Here is a 22,507-nt window from a genome sequence, read left to right on the forward strand (position 1 = left end):
ATTACCTCTCTTCGTCCCTCCCTTTTTTCACTTTGATTTGTCTACGTTGCCTCTCTCTCTAACCTCTTTCTACTATCCATCTCTCCCTACATTCATAGACGTCTCTCATGCTCTTCTCCCCGTAACCTATGGGAATGGATGGTAGGAGTGAAAGAGAGAGAAAAAGGAAGATTTGGAGATGTGCAACTACCTAATCTTCACCCATACCCTGCAACAATAATGGCGACATCTTTAACCATAGCTGTCGAAAAGACCTTAAATCTATAGGTTTTAACTTCACCCAAAACCAGAGTTTTCTTCTAATATCAAACTCTCTGCTCCAAAGAAAACCATTTGATCCAAACCATAACAATGGCTGTACCCGTTAACCAAGAATTTCAATACCTAAATTGACAACCTTTAACTCCATTCCAAACCAGTTTTTCTCTCCCAATCTCTCTTACTCAAAACTCATTAATGCAAAGTTCCAAATTAAATCCACTCCAAAATCAGCTTTTTTGTCCCAATCTCCACATAAAACCCATTGATTCAAAGTTCCAAACAACCAAAGTCACAAGAAAAATAGTGGCTTTAACGGCTTACCTATTGCTTAGAAATTTTGCACTTCTAGTAAAACACAGGGTCGGAATATTAGACCACAAAACCAGTTTTTTTCTCACGCCCGAAACCTGAATCTCAACCTCCAAATTCATAAATTTTAATTCTCTCTGTCAAGCCACAAGAAACTTCTCTCTCAAGAAACATGAACTAACCTATTTCCCTCCTAAGAAAGAGCAGGAAACCAATACCTTCATAATAAGAAAAAGATAAGAGAAAAGGAGAGAAAAAAGGGCATATGAGAGAGATGCAGGTGATGAATAATTTTTCTTTTTTTAAACCTTCATAATAAAAGACTAAAATGCCTTTTTTATTTTAAGGTTCACTTCTGTTATGCAAGGGTAACAAAGGCAAAACTAATATTCACAAGTGGTTTTAAAGTTAACCTATGTTATTTCGAGAGTTGTTAAGTGTAAAAAATCCATATATATATCTATATATATATATATATATATATATATATATATATATATATGGTGCAGTTAGCATACAGATGCATCAGTAGCGGTAGAGGTCAGGTGCACCTTCAAATTTTATCATGGTATATATTTTTCATGTAAAATGTTCTTAGGATTATCTCAAAATCGATTTTTACATCTAATTATAAAATTTTAAATTTCAAAAATTGTTAAAATCAAGTAAATCTATAAACATATGAAAATCTTGAAAATGGACGGCGTAAATAGTATGTTGTAAAATGCACTATTTCTGAGACTTAAAATATTTTTATTTTTCATAGTCATACATCTTGATATCGAGATGATTAATCAAAGGGTTTTTCAACATTAAAACTACATTTTTTTATGGATTTTTGAGGTGCATCCATAGTTCTACATATAAGGTTGCAACCTTATATAAACTTTTTCCACATATATATATATATATATATATATATATATATATAAGTCTTCCCAACACCTATAGGTGAAAATGAATAGGGATTTCTCTCATCACCTTCCAAATTTCATCACGCAGTCACGATTGTCATGTACAGTTTTATTTTTTATTTTTTTTCTATAAATCGGAATAACCTAGAATTTGGAAGATATGTGCATCTTACTGAGGTACATCTAATAAAAAATATAAAAAAAATTATCCGTGAAAAAATAATTGACCAAAATACCCCCTAATTTTGGGGGTATTTTGGTCAATTATTTTCATGTAAAATATTTTTTTTATATTTTTCGAAGATTACCCTATTTTTAATGAATGCATGCTCCAAATTTCATATCATTCCGATTAGTTAAAAAAAATAAAAAATAAAACACTACCGGACAATCGTGACTACGCAATGAATTTTTTACAGTGATGTGGGTAGGCGAAATCACTGTTTATTTTCGCCTATAGGCACTGTATAGTATTTATATATATACCCTATTATTGAAGAATACATGCTCTAAATTTCATATCATTTCAATTTGTTAAAAAAAATAAAAAATGAAACACTACCGGACAATCGTGAATGCGCGATAAACTTTTGACGGTTATGGGGGTAGGAGAAATCACTGTTCATTTTTTCCTATAAGCGTTGCGTAGTGTTTATATATATATATATATATATATATATATATATATATATATATATATATATATATATATATATATATATATATATATATATATATGGTTTTTCTAGAGTTAACAACCCCTCAAAATACAATGGTTCAAGTAAGGATTAAAGTAGAGACCTGGAAAGCATGGGCTGTTAAGGTCGGAACAACAACTGTAATGATGGAGCGTAGAGTGAACAGAGTGAGAGAGAGAGAGAGCTGGAAGCTTAGAATAAGAGAGCAGAGAGAGAGAGAGCTTAGGGATGAATAGAGTGGAGAGCTGAGAAGAGAGGCTCCGAGTGACCTTGCTGTTGTGAAAGAAGGAGGCTATATTTATAGTCGAAGGAAGGAGAAAACTTCGAGATGAAGGTAAGTCCTGATTTGACTTAAAGTGGAGAGACAAGACTTAAAGAAGGAAATGAAGGATGATGGCACAAAAGCAAAAGAAAAAGAAGAAAAGTAGATTCTTTTGGTCGGAGGTAAGGACAAAAAGGGTATCTAGGAATAGTGGTCTTTTTGTCGTGACATGTCAGCAGCTTTTATCTTTTCTTGTGGCTACAGTGTCGGTGGCTTGTCGTTTATGTCGGTGGGAACAGTAATGGCTTCCTGAAACAGTGGTGACTTGTCGTTTATGTCGGTGGGAACAGTAATGGTATCCTGGAACAGTAGTGGCTTGTCGTATGTGAGTGAGTATTGTAACGGGTCACAATCTTGGCAGCAACAGATCATGGTCTTTGGCTGCATTCTTCCTGATCCTCTTTTTCTTCTTCGGGATCAGTTTCTTCAAGGGGAAAGTATCTATTGGTACGAGCTGGTGATGACTGTACGGTCTAATCTGATGAGACCGGCTTTCAACCTGCTTCTGCAAAAATCTCCCTCATTTGTTGTTCAAGGGTTTCTTTGGAGGCATTAGGGTTTGTTTGCAACATATTTTTCAAGTATGCAGGGAAATCAAAGGAAGTATTGACAGTATTATGTCCACTTGGACTGGGATTATATATAGGTTTTTGTGGAGGTATGCGTTTGGGCACTATGGTTGTGGGATCCATATTGAATATATCCCACCATTTAACTGAAATGGTTTTTCGAGGGCAAGGAATATATGTATGATCAGATGTATTATTAACAGAGATTGTATATTCCCATTTCATAATCCATGGGAGTTGATATAGTGCAACAAAGTAAAGGTGATTGTCTGTATTGATATCACTATTATTGAAGAGAACAAATTGTTCCTGCACTTTTTGAAAAGCAGGAGGTAAAATTTCAGTGGTTGATCCCCATACTAAAAACCAGTTTTTAAACCAATTGGGGAACCGTTCTAAAATTGGTAACCGAAATTGAATATACCAGCTATGAGTATTATTTGGATTTTGATAATAAAATATTTTATGTCAGGCCTCTATGTACTCGGCATATTTATAATATTTGTACGAAAACTCAGGATTATTTAGTTTTTTTCCCTGAGCGGGATTGCAACCCCACTTCTCATAAGAAAGCAATTTCTTGATCTGCATTTTGGAAAATGCAATCACTTTGATATTTTGTTGATAGTAATGGACAACAGAGATGGACCCTTTTTCCTTAAGAATGGCTTCATAGTACTCACGAGTTTTCCTCCATTGGTTGGATTCAAATGGTTTATGAGATATAATGGAGCAAGTTTAATGGGATCCATACTAGTATGGTGGTCATCTATTGTAATATCCATGAGATATGCTCTTTCAATGAATGGAGAGCGAGGAACATTAGACCTTTGGGTTGGCCTTGATTGAGCAGGAGTATAGGCTGGAGTGGTTGTATTAGTGTCTGGATAAGTGATTTGATGAATGGGTGAAATGGAAGGTGAAAGGGTAGCCAAAGGTGGATTTTTCACCTTCAAATGGTATTATTGTCAAAGGGCGTTTCTTCTGTGATCAGGAGAGACAAGACTTAAAGAAGGAAAAGAAGGATAGAAAAAGAAGAAAAGTAGATTCCTTTGGTCGGAGGTAAGGACAAAAAGGGTATTCCAAAAAGGGTATCTAGGAATAGTGATCCTTTTGTCGTGACATGTCGGCAGCTTTTGTCTTTTCTTGTGGCTACAGTGTCGGTGGCTTGTCGTTCATGTCGGTGGGAACAGTAATGGCATCCAGGAACAGTAGTGGCTTGTCGTATGTGAGTGAGTATTGTAACGGGTCACAATCTTGGTAGCGACGGGTCATGGTCTTTGGCTGTATTCTTCCGGGTCCTCTTCTTCTTCTTAGGTATGATCAGATGTATTATTAACAGAGATTGTATATTCCCATTTCATAATCCATGGGAGTTGATATAGTGCAATAAAGTAAAGGTGATTGTCTGTATTGATATCACTATTATTGAAGAGAACAAATTGTTCTTGCACTTTTTGAAAAGCAGGAGGTAAAATTTCAGTGGTTGATCCCCATACTAAAAACCAGTTTTTAAATCAATTGGGGAACCGTTCTAAAATTGATAACCGAAATTGAATATACCAGCTATGAGTATTATTTGGATTTTGATAATAAAATATTTTATGCCAGGCCTCTATGTACTCGACATAATTATAATATTTGTACGAAAACTCAGGATTATTTAGTTTTTTTCCCTGAGCGAGATTGCAACCCCACTCCTCATAAGAAAGCAATTTCTTGATCTGCATTTTGGAATATGCAATCACTTTGGTATGTTGTTGATAGTAATGGACAACAGAGATGGACCATGTTTCCATAAGAATGGTTTCATAGTACTCACAAGTTTTTACTCCATTGGTTGGATTCAAATGGTTTACGAGATATAATGGAGCAAGTTTGATGGGATCCATACTAGTATGGTGGTCATCTATTGTAATATCCATGAGATATGCTCTTTCAATGAATGGAGAGCGAGGAACATTAGGCCTTTGGGTTGGCCTGGATTGAGCAGAAGTATAGGCTAGACTAGATGTATTAGTGTCTGGATAAGTGATTTGATGAATGGGTGAAATGGAAGGTGAAAGGGTAGCCAAAGGCGGATTTTCACCTTCAAATGGTATTATTGTAAATGAGCGTTTTTCATTGCGAGAGGAATTGCTACGAGATCCCATTTTTCCCCCCCTTCAAAAATTCACGAGGTAAAAAATCAAGAAGGGAATTAGAAGAACCGTGAAGGTGTTCAATAGTAAAATCAAAGGCAAAAAGTAATAGCCTGCCAGCGAGCAAAGATTTGTTTGGAAACAAGGTTTTAAACATCTTTTTACAGAATGTCTTTTGCCGCTTTGCAATCGGTGCGAATAAGAAACTGTTGATTGATAATATCACTTTGAAATTTGGTAATGCAATGGACAATAGCAAGTAATTCTTTTTTTACCGTAGAATAGTTTTGTTGGGTTGGATTCCAAGCTTTAGAGGTATACCTGAGTAGTTGTTCATGACCATCTACTCGTTGTTTGAGGATTCCTCTTAATCCCAACTCTGAGGTGTCGCATTCAATTATTTTGAAAGCAGTAGGATGAGGAAGAGAAAGGCAAAAGAGAGTTTTGACTTTCTTTTTAATTATTTGTTCTGCCTTGGTATGAATATCCGTCCAAGGTTGTGGATTCTCTTTTAATCTATCATGTAAAGGTTTAGCATCTATAACAAGATTGTGATAGAAATCACTAACATAATTCAGACATCCTAAGAACTGTTGGAGTTCTGTTTTATCTAAAATCTTATCAAGAAATTTATCAGCAAATTGTAGTGATCGATCTATAGGAATAATGGTACCATGACGGATATTATGTCCTAAGAATCTAATAGTTGTTTTGAATAAAGTAATTTTTCTAACAGATACAACTAATCCAACATGCTGTACAGCATGAATAAAAGTATTAATATGTTTTATATGTTCATCCATGGGTTCAGAAAAAATCAGGACATCATCAATATAGACTATCATAAATTGATAATAAGCATTGAATACATCTTTCATTATTTTCTGAAATTCAGATGGAGCATTTTTCAATCCAAATGGCATTACATTCCATTCATATTGTCCAAATGGCACATTGAATGCTGTTTTATATTTATCTTTTTTTGGATTTGAATTTGCCAGTATCCTGACTTCATATCAAATTTAGAAAATATACAAGCATTTGCCACTCGATCTAATAAGTCTTTTTTATTAGGGATTTGATATCTTATCCATTGTAATACTTTATTTAATGGCTTATAATTAATAACCAACTCCATGGTGATGCGCTTGGTCTGATAAGTTTTTTTGTTTGGAGTTCAACACATATCCAGTAGAGCAGTATTCATTTGTATTGGTCTTGCTTTAGTAGGGATTTGTCTTGCATCAAATCTAGGTTCATATGGTAGGCAAATACTATGTTTTTTCCTTTCCCAAAAGGTATTGGGATGTTCACTGCAGATAGAGGTTTCTATTTGTTGTTGAATTTGTTGAATCTTTTGTTGTATCAAAGGATTCTGTAATTGTTCTTCCACATATTTTTATTTAATTTCTTGTTTCAAAGTACGAAGAAATTTTTCTTTATTTTGTAATTGACTTTTGACACTATTGATTTCTTTCAATTTTGGTTTATGAATAAAGTCAAAATGTATGGGTACATTTTGATAATTAGAAGATATTCCTATATGATTTATAGATAAGGGATATAGTAGTGTAAGGAATGGGATTCCAAGAATAACAGCTTGGCTTAGTCCTTTTACCATGATAAATGGTGTTTAGATACATTGATGATTATTACAAACAGAGGCATTAGATAATTTATAATTTATAAAGAGTCTACTGCCATCTGCAGTATTTAAGATTTGAGTTGTCTTATCAAAATATTTTGTTGGTACTAGTTCTTCATTGATACAATTAAGATCAGCACCTGAATCTATTAAAGCTGATGTTTGAAATCGATAGTCTTCTGCGACTATGATAGTGGCTTGAACAAACCATTTTCGAATCATAATTTTATCTAAAAGATTCACAGAAGAAGTTTGTTCTGTGATTAGAAGTGGTTCGGCTTCTGAGGTTTCTGGTATATCTCCTGGTGGGTCAGGATTATATGTTGTGACTAGATGATTGAATTCGATTTCATCTGTATCTGAATTTTGATTAGATAAATTTTGTAATTCTAAAATTTTAATCCTATTTTTTAATTGATGAACCTTATTTTTAACCTCATTGATCTCTTGTTTAAGTTCTGAAATAGAATGTTCCTTTTGCTTAGTGAGGTGTTGTTCACTAACTATTTTCATAATAGAGGTAAAATTATATTCATCAGGTGTTTTACTGATAGGAGGTGTTTTTACCTTTGTTTTGGCTAAATTTATAAATTTAGTAATAACAGATCTTTTTTCATCTGGATCTGTAATTTTTTCTATGAGATCTAAGATTAAATTATCTTCTTGTGTTAGGGTATGAAGAATATGCGAGGGGATAGGACAAGTGCAAGTGGATTCTTCCATTGGATGAGATGATTCTGTATCAGTAGAAGAATTTGAAGAATCAGATGACTGTGTCCATATTAGGTCGTCCTCTTGGATATTTCCTATGAGTGATGTGGTAGAATCTGTATTTGAGGAAGATGTATCACAAATGATTATATTATATAATTTTGATTTGATTGATTCATCTAGTTGTAATGCATCTATTTTCTTTTTTAATTTACATTGGTGTTTATAGTGGCTAAGTTTTCCACATTTATAACATACGGGTATTTTCTTTTTATTTTTATTGGGAGAAAACTTTTTTATGAATTTCTTATGTTTGGATTTCTTATATTGTTTATGTACTTTATCCTCTTTATATTTTTCCTTATATTTTTTCTTTTTCTTATATACCTTTTTCAGATTTATTATGTTTTCTATCTAAATGATAACCAAATTGTTCACAAAAATCACCAAGTTCTTTTCGCTTGGTAATTTGTTGTTTATCAAGTTGACGTTTGAATTAAGGTCAATACATAAAGCTAATCCTTCAGCACATATTTCAGCTGATAATTCTCCAAGTGTATATGCGGAGTATATGATAACTCCATTATGTTTCTTTTTTAGTCTTTTTTTGACTTTTTCTGCAAATAGGTATGGTAAACCAACAATAAATTTTTCTTTCCAATGGTCTAATTGACAATCTTCTCGTATGAGTAATCTAGAAAAGAATACATCCTTATACCACTTATAATGGGAGAGAGTAGGACATTGAAGATTGGACAGCAGATCTTCTGATCTTGCTGCTAATAAGGTTGTACTTCCTACGAAATGTTGAGTAATAGTATATATCAGGGTGTTTACTGCATCACTTTCAATATAAATTATTTCTTGATTTTGTTCATTTCTGGCAGTCCATTGTCTTGTATTGGTGAGGATTCTATTTTTTGTTTCATCATCAACATAGAAATCCTACCAACCTCTTAACCAGCCAGTAAATCCATTAACTATTGATTTGGCAACCTCTTGATCAGGATTGCCGGCCATTTTATTTACTGAGGTAAACATTGTCATATGTCTCATGACATCTAATATTTTTAGTTTTGATAAACCATCTATTGTCCAGTTGACAATTGAACTTCCTGAATAGGAAACAGCCTGTTGTATAGCATCTTCTTCTAATTGTACATCAACAAGTGTCGGTCTCTTATAGTATGGTAAAGCTGTGATCGGTTTCCATGTTTTACCATATGCTATTCTATTTAGATCAGTGGGTGAAGTATCCATAAAAGCAGATTCTTGGTTTTGTATGGTATCTTCTATAATTGGTTCCTCTTCTTGGAGCATTAAAGTCTCATGCTCAGGAATCTTCATTTTTCCTTTATTTGAAGATTCTGGAATAGTAGATAGAGGTATAGAAATACTGGGTATTGGCATAGAAGTACTTAATTTTGGGGACGGAATGCCCTTGATATCTAATTGAGCTAATTTAGATATTAATTGGTCCATGAGTGTTTTATTACCTTTTCCTATGTGGAATTTTGTCTTATTACGTTTCTGGAGATGGTTTGAATAAAACAGCTTTAGGAACAGGAGGGGTTACTCCCTTAGGTTGAGGAGTGACCAATCTTTCTATCATTTCTGCATGTTTTCCTAAAGATTGTATGTATAAGTTGGTATAATTATTTTGCTCAATAATATGTGGTATTAATTCATGTTTTTTTATCATATCCTTAGGTACAACCTTATAAGGTGTTGCAATAATTTCATATAGGGATTGAGGTGGTTCTCCTTTTACTGGTGGAGTATTGACTCCTTTGAGTATAATACTTTTGACAGGAGAATGGGTACTAGAAGTAGTAGTTCCATCTGTACTTATATAAGTTTTCTCTTCAATTGTTTGAATAGTATGGAACTGAGGAATTGTAATTTTATATTGAGTACAAATTTTTTGTAACCATATAAAAAATCCTTTTGTTTCTCTTTCCTTTTTCAAGAATTTATTATATTTTTTATGGAATAATTCTACTAACCTAGGTTTGAATGTTTTAAGATACCATTCTCTAATACCTTGATTTTCTGAAGTTAAATAGTCTTGTTTTATATATTCGATGTCTGCTTTTTTCTGTTTTCTTTGTAATCTATATGCTAGATATTCCTCTTATGTTTATATCTTCTTCGACTTGTAAAGTAAGTATTTGAAACTCATCTATGTCTGGTTCAGATGTTGTAGGTATTGATGGAGAAGGAAGTATTATGACATCTGGGGTTGTATGACAAGATTTCCCTGCTGGAATCATTAGTTTTCGAATCCTTTTTCTAGTTAATTCTAAATCATCTTGTGATTTAGTACTTTGAAATTTTATTTCAATATTTCCATCTTGATGTTCTATTATTTGATTGGGAATATTATTTACGGGTACTTCTCTGGGCTGGTTTGCATTTTGCAGTGCCCATGATTGAGGTAAAATAATATCTGACCAGGTAATGGTTTTGGGTATAATTGTATTTGATTTTTCTATATTTGTTTGAAATAATATGGTTTGATCCTTCTTATCTGTTTGCATAATATTAGGACAGAGAGTATTCATAACTTTGTAATAAATTCGATATACTATAGCTAAATTTTGATAACCATGAATCATATTAAATCCATAAGTTTTCAGATTGATAGTTAGGATATCTAGAATATTAGGGTCGGTTAATGAAACAGAAAAATTTGGACAACAATTAAAATAAATGGGTCCACTACAAAGGCTGGATTCAACCATGCCAAGGAGTGAGTCCGAAAACTTATTGTGTCTCGTATCTCTTAGGCATACGAGCACTGAGGTGTTTAACCCTAAACGAGTTAACGGTTTAATAGCTATTTGTATTAATCCAATGTGTAAATATTTATAATTATTTTCTTTATGTTTTTCAATTATTTTTCTTGATAATAGTAGAAAGTCTTCTTGGTTTTGTGTTACTGATAGACTTTCTTCTACTGTTTTTATTGCATATCCTAATTTTAATTTAAATGTTTCTTTTTGATAAATATCTTTTATTGGTACTTTAAGAATATTCCAGTTTTGCATATGATGTTCAATATCATTTATGACTATCTCTTCCTTATTTTTAACTCTTAAGGTTTGAGGTTGAGTTGCTATATTACCTTTAAGATTCCTAATTAAATTTGCTATCTGTAAGTTGCGGATAATGACAATCTGGATGACCAAGGGTCCAGTGTGTTCCCCTAAGCGGCTCTTCCTGGCCTTTGGCGAGTACTTTGCCTAGACTTCTTTCGTCTCTTGCCTTAACTCTCGGACCAACTTTCTTAGTTGTAAATTTAGTTAGGTTTCTACAGTAATACTGGAACTTAGACTCTTAAACAGTTTCACTGTTTTGCTCTGATACCAAAACGCGCCAGGATCTACAGTGAAGTCTTTTAGATATTGTTTACAATAGGTATGTGAATATTAAGCTATTATATTTTACTATTTTTTGTAAAATACGATAATAATTTAAACAGAATAGGAGTATGCAAATGAAGGGTATGACTGATATATTTATTATTAACCACCATGTGTGGTTGTGATTGCCTATTTTGATACTAAATACTATTTTGAATTGCATAATATAACATTATATCAAACCATAAGATATTTGATTTATACAGAAATGTATACAGAGGAGTACTGTAAAAACACGCTGATGTAAATCCCATGGACAAGCTTACAAATTGTAAAAACTTACAAACTGTAATAACTGTAAAACAAACTTACATTTTACAAATGCAATAACTGAAAAAGAGTTTCCAATGTTGAGGGCAATATGAAGGGAGAGCGTGAAGATTACAATCACACATACTAGGAATATAAGAAAGATGAGAAGATAGAACCTGGGTCTTAATGAAGTAAGGATTAAAGCAGAGACCTGAAAAGCATGGGCTGTTAAGGTCGGAACAGCAACTGTAATGATGGAGCGTAGAGTGAACAGAGTGAGAGAGAGAGAGAGAGAGAGAGAGCTGGAAGCTTAGAATAAGAGAGCAGAGAGAGAGAGCTTAGAGCTGAAAAGAGTGGAGAGCTGAGAAGAGAGGCTCCGAGTGACCTTGCTGTTGTGAAAGAAGGAGGCTATATTTATAGCCAAAGGGAGGAGAAAACTTCGAGACGACGATAAGTCCTGATTTGACTTAAAGTGGAGAGACAAGACTTAAAGAAGGAAAAGAAGGATAGAAAAAGAAGAAAAGTAGATTCCTTTGGTCGGAGGTAAGGACAAAAAGGGTATCTAGGAATAGTGGTCCTTTTGTCGTGACATGTCGACAACTTTTGTCTTTTCTTGTAGCTACAGTGTCGGTGGCTTGTCGTTTATGTCGGTGGGAACAGTAATGGCATCCTGGAACAGTGGTGGCTTGTCGTTTATGTCGGTGGGAACAGTAATGGCATCTTGGAACAGTAGTGGCTTGTCGTATGTGAGTGAGTATTCTAACGGGTCACAATCTTGGCAGCAACAGGTCATGGTCTTTGGCTGCATTCTTCCGGATCCTCTTCTTCTTCTTCGGGATCAGTTTCTTCAAGGGGAAAGTATCTATTGGTACTAGCTGGTGATGACTATACGGTCTCATCTGATGAGACCGGCTTTCTTCCTACTTCTGCAAAAATCTCCCTCATTTGTTGTTCAAGGGTTTCTTTGGAGGCATTGGGGTTTGTTTGCAACATATTTCTCAAGTATGTGGGGAAATCAAAGGAGGTATTGGCAGTATTATGTCCACTTGGACTGGGATTATATATAAGTTTTTGTGGAGGTATGCGTTTGGGCACTATGGTTGTGGGATCCATATTGAATATTTCCCACCATTTAACTGAAATGGTTTTCCAAGGCAAGGAATATATGTATGATCAGATGTATTATTAACAAAGATTGTATATTCCCATTTCATAATCCATGAGAGTTGATATAGTGCAACAAAGTAAAGGTGATTGTCTGTATTGATATCACTATTATTGAAGAGAACAAATTGTTCCTGCACTTTTTGAAAAGCAGGAGGTAAAACTTCAGTGGTTGATCCCCATACTAAAAACTAGTTTTTAAACCAATTGGGGAACCGTTCTAAAATTGGTAACTGAAATTGAATATACCAGCTATGAATATTATTTGGATTTTGATAATAAAATATTTTACGCCAGGCCTCTATATACTTGGCATATTTATAATATTTGTACGAAAACTCAGGATTATTTAGTTTTTTTTCCTGAGCGGGATTGCAACCCCACTCCTCATAAGAAAGCAATTTCTTGATCTGCATTTTGGAAAATGCAATCACTTTGGTATTTTGTTGATAGTAATGGACAACAGAGATGGACCCTGTTTCCATAAGAATGGCTTCATAGTACTCACGAGTTTTTACTTCATTAGTTGGATTCAAATGGTTTATGAGATATAATGGAGCAAGTTTGATGGGTTCCATACTCGTATGGTGATCATCTATTGTAATATCCATGAGATATGCTCTTTCAATGAATGGAGAGCGAGGAACATTAGGCCTTTGGGTTGGCCTTGATTGAGCAGGAGTATAGGCTGGAGTGGATGTATTTGTGTCTGGATAAGTGATTTGATGAATGGGTGAAATGGAAGGTGAAAGGGTAGCCAAAGGCGGATTTTCACCTTCAAATGGTACTATTGTCAAAGGGCGTTTCTTCTGTGATCAGAAGTGGTTTGGCTTCTGAGGTTTCTGGTATATCTCCTGGTGGGTCAGGATTATATGTTGTGACTAGATGATTGAATTCAATTTCATCTGTATCTGAATTTTGATTAGATAAAGTTTGTAATTCTAAAATTTTAATCCTATTTTTTAATTGATGAACCTCTTTTTTAACCTCATTGATCTCTTGTTTAAGTTCTGAAATAGAAGGTTCCTTTTGCTTAGTGAGGTGTTGTTCACTAACTCTTTTCATAATAGAGGCAAAATTGTATTCATCAGGTGTTTTACTGATAGAAGGTGTTTTTTCCTTTGTTTTGGCTAAATTTATAAATTTAGCAATCACAGATCTTTTTTCATCTGGATCTGTAATTTTTTCTATGAGATCTAAGATTAAATTATCTTGTTGTGTTAGGGTATGAAGATTATGCGAAGGGATAGGACAAGTGCAAGTGGATTCTTCCATTAGATGAGATGATTCTGTATCAGTAGAAGATATTGATGATGTCCTGATTTTTTTTGAATCCATAGATGAACATATAAAACATATTAATAGTTTTATTCATGCTATACAGCTTACTGGATTAGTTGTATCTGCTAGAAAAATTACTCTATTCAAAACAACTATTAGATTCTTAGGACATAATATCCATCATGGTACCATTATTCCTATAGATCGATCAATACAATTTGCAGATAAATTTCTTGAAAAAATTTTAGATAAAACAGAACTCCAACAATTCTTAGGATGTCTGAATTATGTTAGTGATTTCTATCACAATCTTGCTATAGATGCTAAACCTTTACATGATAGATTAAAAAAGAATCCACCACCTTGGACGGATATTCATACCAAAGCAGTACAAATAATTAAAAAGAAAGTAAAACTCTCCTTTGCCTTTCTCTTCCTCATCCTACTGCTTTCAAAATAATTGAATGCGACGCCTCGGAGTTGGGATTAGGAGGAATCCTCAAACAATGAGTAGATGGTCATGAACAACTACTCAGGTATATATATATATATATATATATATATATATAGAAAACTCTTTCCAGCGCCTATAAGCGAAAATAAATAGTGATTTCGCCTATCCTCATCACCATGCAAAGGTCATCGCGGGTCACAATTGTCCGGTAGTGTTTCATTTTTCATTTTTTTTCTACAAATCTAATTACTTAAAATTTGGAGCGTGTGTACGTCTTAGTGATGCGCATCTAATAAAAATATGAAAAAACTAATTCGCAAAATATAAATTGATCAAAATACCATTGAAAATTTATGGGGGTATTTTGATCAATTATATTTTACGAATTATTTTTTTCATATTTTTATTGGGTGCGCCTCATTGAGATGTACACACGCTTCAAATTTCAGATAATTCTGATTAGTAAAAAAAATGAAAATTAAAATACTACCGGATAACTGTGACCGTGTGATGAAGTTTGGATGGTGATGAGGGTAGACGAAATCACTGGTCATTTTCACTTATAGGCATTTTGTAGTATCTTCATATATATATATATATATATATATTATTATGTCATATTGTCGATCTAGCTATAGACACTCCATCTTGGTTAAGGGGTTTCTAAAGTGCCTAAAATCCTGAGGCTTAGGTCTTAAACCCTAGAATTGTCTATCTAGAACTACAAATTTCCCAGCATTTCAAAATTCAAAACTAAAATGCACCTAAACTTTGTCATAATACAACCTTGAGAAAAACCATTCTTAGGCCATGATAAGGGCTACATTCACACTAAAATTGCATAAACAAAGAAAACAGGTGAAAACATCTAAAATAACCCCCAAGTCTGCATCTTTGATATTATATCATTGGCTTTGGTTATGTTGGATATAGTGATTATCCAAAATCATCTACATTAGAAAATCCGTGGGATTGTGATTGATATTGATAAGTTTCTTAAAGAAATAGAAATCCAAAGAGATTAGGACTTTGAGATATATGTCTCTCGTTTCTTGAGATATATGTAACATCTATAAGAATTTTCTTATTTGATGTGGATTCCCAACTTTATATATATATATATATATATATATATATATATATATATATATATATATATATATATATATATATATATATATATATATATATATATATATGAGATGAAAGTGTAGAGAATTTATGTGCCCTATTTAGATCACCATATGGGAAAGGTGATTTCTTTTAGAGAGAGACATGGATCTCGTGTGCATGAGAGGTAAGGCGTTCCCTTCAGAGAGGAGAGCTTCTTATGGAGAAAAACACCTCGATGTGCCTCATGTCGATTAAGAAGCTAGTTTCTTGCAGGGAAGCGGTTCCAAGGAAGATTTTAGGTGGTTTCTCCTTTTAGTGAGAGAAAGTGTTTGTTGCTCTCAAGATTCTCTTCCTGGACAGTGGTTTAGCTATAGAATAGAGATGATCTCTTCATGGACTGTAGTTTAGGCTATGGAATAGATATGAGATGTCGATAATCGTGCCGATCCGGAGACTGGCTCTAAAAGGATTTACTCAACTGGGTTTTGTCGAGGGTTATAGAGGTAACTCTATGTCTTAAAATTTGAAATTTAACTTTAATTGGTATAGTGGATTTCAGTTTGTCGTGCTCGTAGATGTAGCCCTCTGTGAACCGTGTAAATCTTTATGTTCTTGTGGTGTATGTGTGTTTCACGTTTTATTTCTCGTGTTATAACTCGTACTCTCTCCTACAAAATTTTGTTTCTAGCCAGATAAATACACGATCTTGGTAGGATCCAATTTTGAGACTCTTGTTTCCTCATCTAAGAGGGTTCTTAAATCCTAACAGATTCATCGTCTACAAGACTTTTTGACGGATTTACACCCTTGGAATTGCTTAACCTAGAAATAAAAAAAAAAAACCTCTTTACACGAATATACCTTGTCAGTTCTTTGAAGTTCTCTTGAGTTGTTTTAGGCATATATTCATGTATTCAGCTTACGATCATCATAAAGATTTTCGAAAAAGATCAATTAACCCCATCGTCTAAGCTTACGATCACCATAAAGATTCTCGGGAAAGATCAATTAACCCCATCGTCTATCTGGGCTCGACTCCTAATGCTGGGCATGTAGACTAGGCTTAACCAAGCTCTCTTTATTTTTTTTCCCTTATTTTTATTTATTTGCTTTGATATTTCAAATTTATTATAGGTTTTGTTTATGTCCTATGCACTTTATTTTTATGGTCATTTAAGCAAGATTAAGCTAGCAAGGGCTAGAATACGTAATAAGAGAACCATGTGGTTCACTTTAGATGTTGCCGTATGATGGAACCCATTCCACTACTGCTCTTGTTGAAATTGTGAGTTCTATATCTAGATCAAGACATGTGAGATCTCGATTTTTTACTGCTCGGATTTGTATATAAACACCAGCGAGTTTGGATTGTTGATCCAGATGAGCTGAATCGGTTTCAATGCGTGAACGATCCAACCCCGTGATCCATTTTTAAAACTTGATTATAACAAAGCAAAAGTGTCACCTTCTACAAAAGGACTACTCTCCAATCAACCTCCAATTTAGTATTTACTTTGGAAAATTATAAATAACTCCCTTTGACCCTACTTTGTAAGCATTTTCCCCCAATACTTTATAAATGATACCACTAACCCCAAAAATGTCTATGTTTACATCCACCTCCCAAGTTAAAATCTATATTTTTTTCAGCGTAAAAATACCCAATCTAACAAGCACATTTAAAAATGTAGGTTCATTTACGATGAAAATATCCCTCTTAAAAATGCCCATTTCACTAACCCATCTCATTTTTTTAAATGATGCTGCTCTAGTGCAACCAACATCATTTTATAACTACGTACCGAACCGGCTTTATTTTTAAAAAAGGAAAAGATTATATAGAGCCCAACTTTATTTTAAAAAAGAGAAAAGTTTATATAGAGCTGGGGCTCTAAACAATCACATTCGAGCCTACGTAAAAAATTTTGCTAGACGATATTCTTTTGATGCCCAAAAGTCCTCAAATTGATCATCTCGACATCAAGATGCATTGACCAGAAAAAAATTAATTTTAATCTTTAAAAATAATGTATTTTGTAATGCATTTTTGGACCGTCAATTTTCAAGTTTTCATAAATCTGATGATCTACACCATTTTTGAAGCTTTAAACTTTATAAATAAAAATGAAAATATATTTTAAGGCTATTACAAAGATTTCTAGTGTTGAAATCACATTTCTCGATACTATTTAAAAGTATGCTCTAATTTGATTGTTTAGAGCCTAAGCTCTATACAAACTGCACCCTTTAAAAAATGACATGCACATTGTTTGATATAAAGCGAGTCCAACAATACAAGATGGATTTAATTTTTTTCTTAAAAAAAATGTGCATTGTAAGGCAAGTATTTAAATGGAACACATACCTAGTAGGGTGAACCCATCGGTGCTTATATACAAGATGGTCAAATCGGATGTAGTTCTAAGTCAATGTCCCTTACGAGACACTACAGCTCATCTCCACCTACTACGGTTCATCTCAACCATCGGCTTTTGAGATCAAACGGTGGATGTTTTACCTACTTGTATATTAATTATGTTCTGATTCTCACCTATTGATGTATGTACAATGCAGATCTAATTTTTTCCACTCTTGGACATTAATGCCTTTTTTTTGGAAAGAATTTTAGGAAGGATTAAGTTTTTATAACACCTAAAGCTTTATGAAAGCAAAATAAAGTCTCACCTCAAATCTCACTACTTTTGGTGACAAAAGTTTATGTGATGGATCTAAAATCAATTTTCAATACCAACTAAAAAATATGAATCTCAAATTGTACACACCTTGTGGATTTAGTAATACTTATTTTTAGATTGAAATGGGCGGTTTAGATAATTTTTTCCAATATACATTACTTTTAGAGTTTTAAATCCCAATTTTTTTTAGAGCCATTGTGTTCAATAGAGGTGATCGATGTAAAGGTTTTCCATTACGTAGAATTACAATTTTCAAGGAACTATAAGGTGAGGCTTCACTTAATTTGGTAGGACTGCAGCCATGTCAAACGATTGTCCTTTTAGGAAAGCAGAAATAAGCACACCAGTGCACTCACGGACTACCAATTGTCCGCTCTCTCTCTCTCTCTCTCCTCTCCACCAACCCAACCCCAACCCCAACCCCAACCCCAAACCCAACCCCAACCCAAAACCGTAACATCTAAGAACCAATTGTCCTCTCTCTCTCTCTCTCTCTCTCTCTAAGTTGAAACCTCCTTGTTGAATATACATCTCACCTACTCCCTCCCCCCCTTCTCCATCTCTCTCTCTCTTTCACAGTGTCTTAGCTTTTATATTTTGAAGCCACTACCTAACCCGTCTCCTTCTTCCCCACACAATTCATCTTCATCTCGGCAACTCAGAGCCACCCAACCCATTTCTTTTCTCTATCTAACTCAAATCCACCCAAGTCATCTCTTCTTCTATGCTGCTTAAAATTCAATCCCAAAACCAATCAACCTGTCTTCTTCTTGACTCAAAACCGCTGATTCAATCCCTAAACCACCCAAAACAAAATTCCAATAAACCAAAGGCACAAACCCACCAACCAAACAACAAAATCCTCTCTTTGAGACTGGAAACACAAAACCACTCTTCTCCAACCCAAAACCACTCTTCTCCAACCCAAAACCACTAATTAATCCCCTGAAAACCACCAAACACCCACACCTGTAATGGCTTCTGATCCCAATTCAACAACCCCTCCAAATTTTTGGGGTGACACACCAGAAGAAGAATACTACACATCGCAAGGAGTAACCCACTCTTCCTCTTACTTCACAACTCCCCACGGTCGACTCTTCACTCAGACATGGAAGCCTCTCTCCTCTTCTTCTAGAGCGTTAGTATGTTTCACCCATGGCTATGGCTCTGATACAGGTTGGCTTTTCCAAAAACTCCCCATTGCCTTTGCTCAGTGGGGTTACTTATCCATTGCCGCCGATCTTCTCGGTCACGGCCGATCCGACGGTCTTCGTTGTTATATGGGAGATATGAACAAAGTGGCATCTGCCTCTTTGATTTATTTTCAATCAGTGAGAGACTCAGATGAATGCAAAGAAATCCCTGCTTTTCTGTTTGGTGAATCAATGGGTGGGTTGGCTACTATGATGATGCATTTTTTGGACCCAAATGGGTGGAGTGGGCTCATGTTTTCAGCTCCATTATTTGTTATTCCTGAACCCATGAAGCCATCGAGGGTGAGGCTGTTCCTTTATGGGATGCTTATGGGTTTGGCTGATACTTGGGCTGTGATGCCTGACAATAAGATGGTATGTTAATGTACTTGATGGTCTTTTTGGTTTTTTCACTTTTACTCTGATGAGCTTTTTTTTTTTTTTTTTTTTTGAAGGTAGGTTGAAGCTACTTACCTCTTTTAGTTATAAAATTTAAATCCCAATATCAGTGAAATCCTTTCTTTTTAAAAAAAAATTTATATAAGGTTGCAACCTTAAAATGTAGAATTAAAGAATGTAGAATTAAAGATGCACCTCAAAAATATAAGAAAAAGTTGTTTTAATGTTTGAAACCCTCTAATTAACCATCTCATCTCAACATCTAAATGCATGAATATGAAAAAGAACAAAGATTTTGAATCTCAGAAATGGGGGTAGATATTAGTTTGATAAGTTAGCCGTATAGGAGGGCTTCAATTGCCCATTTGGTCAGTTTTTCTTTCAATTTTGTTTTGCTTCCAGTTAAAAGGTAATTAGGCTTTTCTTTTGTTTAGTTTTTTCACATTTGGTAGTGGATTGCTATTTCCACCATGTTTATTGCTTCAATTTCACACCCATAACGTGTTGGAGAATTTCCGAATTTAAGGCTGAAACTTTTTGGTAATAACCAATGAGAGTGTGGCTGCAGCAGAAACCACGGTTTTAAAAATCGGTGAACTAGACTAGAACGGGCCTGTTCAGATTGGGAATCGTCCAAACCAGTTCAGTTTTGCCTAAATATTGCGAACTGGCCAATTCTTCGCCAGAACTAGTCGGTTTTAGTAGAGAACCGGTCCTACTTTATTTTTAATATTTTTAAGGTTTTTGCTCGCCTTCTTTTTTATTCTCAGGTTCACTAGGCTGGATCGCCAATCCAGACTACCGATCCAGATGGGAGGGGCAATCTAGATCATCTAACCGTATTATTGACCCTTGGCAAAAACATTGTTCAATTAGCGAACCCCGTCTCTTTTTCTTGAATTTTTCCCATTTATTGTAATCCCGTCTTCATTTTTTCACTTTTCATATTTATCAATTTCTTTCTTTCCATTTTCATGATTCAGTTTGGGGCAAGTCCAATTTAAGCCCCTCGTACAAAAACTGCAATCCTATACTACCCGAAAGTACTCTATGCTCTAATCCTCATGAGGATGCGTGTTATGAGGATCATCGCCATCCAATCTATGGGTTGGACGGTGATGCATAGAGAAGGGGATCTTCCCTAATCGATATGTCCTCTCCTTTCATCACCACCAACCCATTGCTTGAACTTTATCACTACGCATCCCTATGATCATGAGGATCAATGTATACTTACCAAACAACACAGTTTTTTTTTTTGTAGAAAATAATACAAAAGAAAGTTTTGCTTCTTATTACCTGTTAATTAAATTAAAACAATCAAATTTACCTGACCACCTTTTATCTCGATTATGCTTTTGTGTTACAGGTGGGTAAGGCAATCAAGGATCCTGAGAAACTCAAGATCATAGCATCAAACCCTCGAAGATACACCGGAACACCAAGAGTGGGGACTATGAGAGAATTGAAAAGAGTTTGTGAATACATTCAAGCAAATTTCGACAAGGTGAAGGTGCCATTCTTGACTGTTCATGGAACAGCTGATGGGGTAACTGCACCCGAGTCGAGTAAGTGGCTCTACGAGAAGGCGTCGAGTGAAGATAAGACATTGAAACTTTATGAAGGAATGTATCATTCTCTTGTTCAAGGCGAGCCCGATGAAAATAGTGAGAGAGTTCTCGCAGACATGAGAGAATGGATCGATGCAAGGGTGGACAAGCTCCAAAATGTGAAGAAATAGAGAGAGAGATAGAGTATCCCAGATTTGAATGGTCTGTGGGGATAATTGTTTGAAAACTGTTGTTTTACAGAGAAAGATGCTCGATAAGCATTTCCAAGAGTGTGGGAGATGCATGCTTTGTATTTAAAGATGTTTGATTGGCATTATAATTAAGATTTGAATATGAACTTCTATTGTGTATGATAAAATGGTTTCCTCATGATCCAAGGGATAAATGCCCAAATGCCACATGTCTGGATCTGTTTGATCTAAGTTAATTAATTCATCGGTTGAATCTAAGTTAATTAATTGCATTACTCTTTTTGGGTCAAAGTGGAAAAAGATTGGATCCATCAAATAAGGAATTAATGTGTGGTATCATGTTACAACGCACATTGGTTTCTTTCAACTGATGTTCCACTATCAAAAGGTGAACACTCTTCTTTTTAATATGGTAAAAGGCAGGCAATGAAATCTGATCATTGGTCCCATGTGCCCCACTATCCCTTAGGTGGGTCTGATTAACAGTTAGGAATGTACAGTACCACTTTTCCTGATACTTATTAATTTGAGAACCATGGAAACCTATTAGTTTTTTTTGTGCAGTAAAACATACAAATCTTATAAAGGAAACAACAAAAGTAGGAAGAATTGTCATGTTCTCAACAGTCGTCCAACCTCAAGTTCCAAAACCAAGTAATATAAGCCATTCAATTGTCCCCCTAGAGGGATGAGTTCAGCAAAGATCTAAGATCTCACAATAACATCATTAATCCATCGAGGACTATTAGACACTGCCCTTCTATCTTACCCTTTTGATGTTTAGCAAATTCCTCCGATAAAGGCCCAAAGAAGGATGAGAGATATCAAAGAGTTCCACTTAGACAACCTTGACTTCAACCTCCATTGAATCTACAACACCAGTCGGTAGAAACAACCTTTTTTCGCATATCTTGGCTCCACCTCTAATTAGCCTTCTCGATCCCAAGTGTCAAAGTACAACTGTCAAAGTCTTGCAAATACCATTTTGGTAGACATCTTGGGACACCTCCTTGAACACTCTTGAGGTGCTCCCAAATCCTGATTATGCTGTTGGACAATTACGCCTTGAACTTCTCCAATGCAAATACCCAAGAAACAGGGTTTGTTTGAATGCAGTCAACCACCAACTCCCTCCTCACTGACCCTTATCCAAAATCTTCATTAATAATAGGGCCTCAAGAAACTTATATTTACA

The 22,507-nt window shown here is 34.7% G+C and overlaps 1 protein-coding gene across 1 annotated transcript; it reads left to right on the top strand.

Moving 5' to 3' along the window:
• The first annotated feature begins 18,766 nt into the window (after positions 1-18,766).
• LYSOPL2 (lysophospholipase 2) lies at positions 18,767-21,479 on the top strand. Its single transcript, XM_006843140.4, has 2 exons — positions 18,767-19,526; positions 20,920-21,479. Exons 1-2 carry the CDS (start codon positions 18,930-18,932, stop codon positions 21,289-21,291), a joined length of 969 nt encoding a protein of 322 aa, XP_006843203.1. The 5' UTR covers positions 18,767-18,929; the 3' UTR covers positions 21,292-21,479.
• Positions 21,480-22,507: the final 1,028 nt, after the last annotated feature.

The sequence above is a fragment of the Amborella trichopoda genome, chromosome 5 (assembly GCF_054954075.1).
Source record: "Amborella trichopoda isolate Santa Cruz 75 chromosome 5, AtrichopodaSantaCruz75HAP2 v2.0, whole genome shotgun sequence".
NCBI lineage: Eukaryota > Viridiplantae > Streptophyta > Magnoliopsida > Amborellales > Amborellaceae > Amborella > Amborella trichopoda.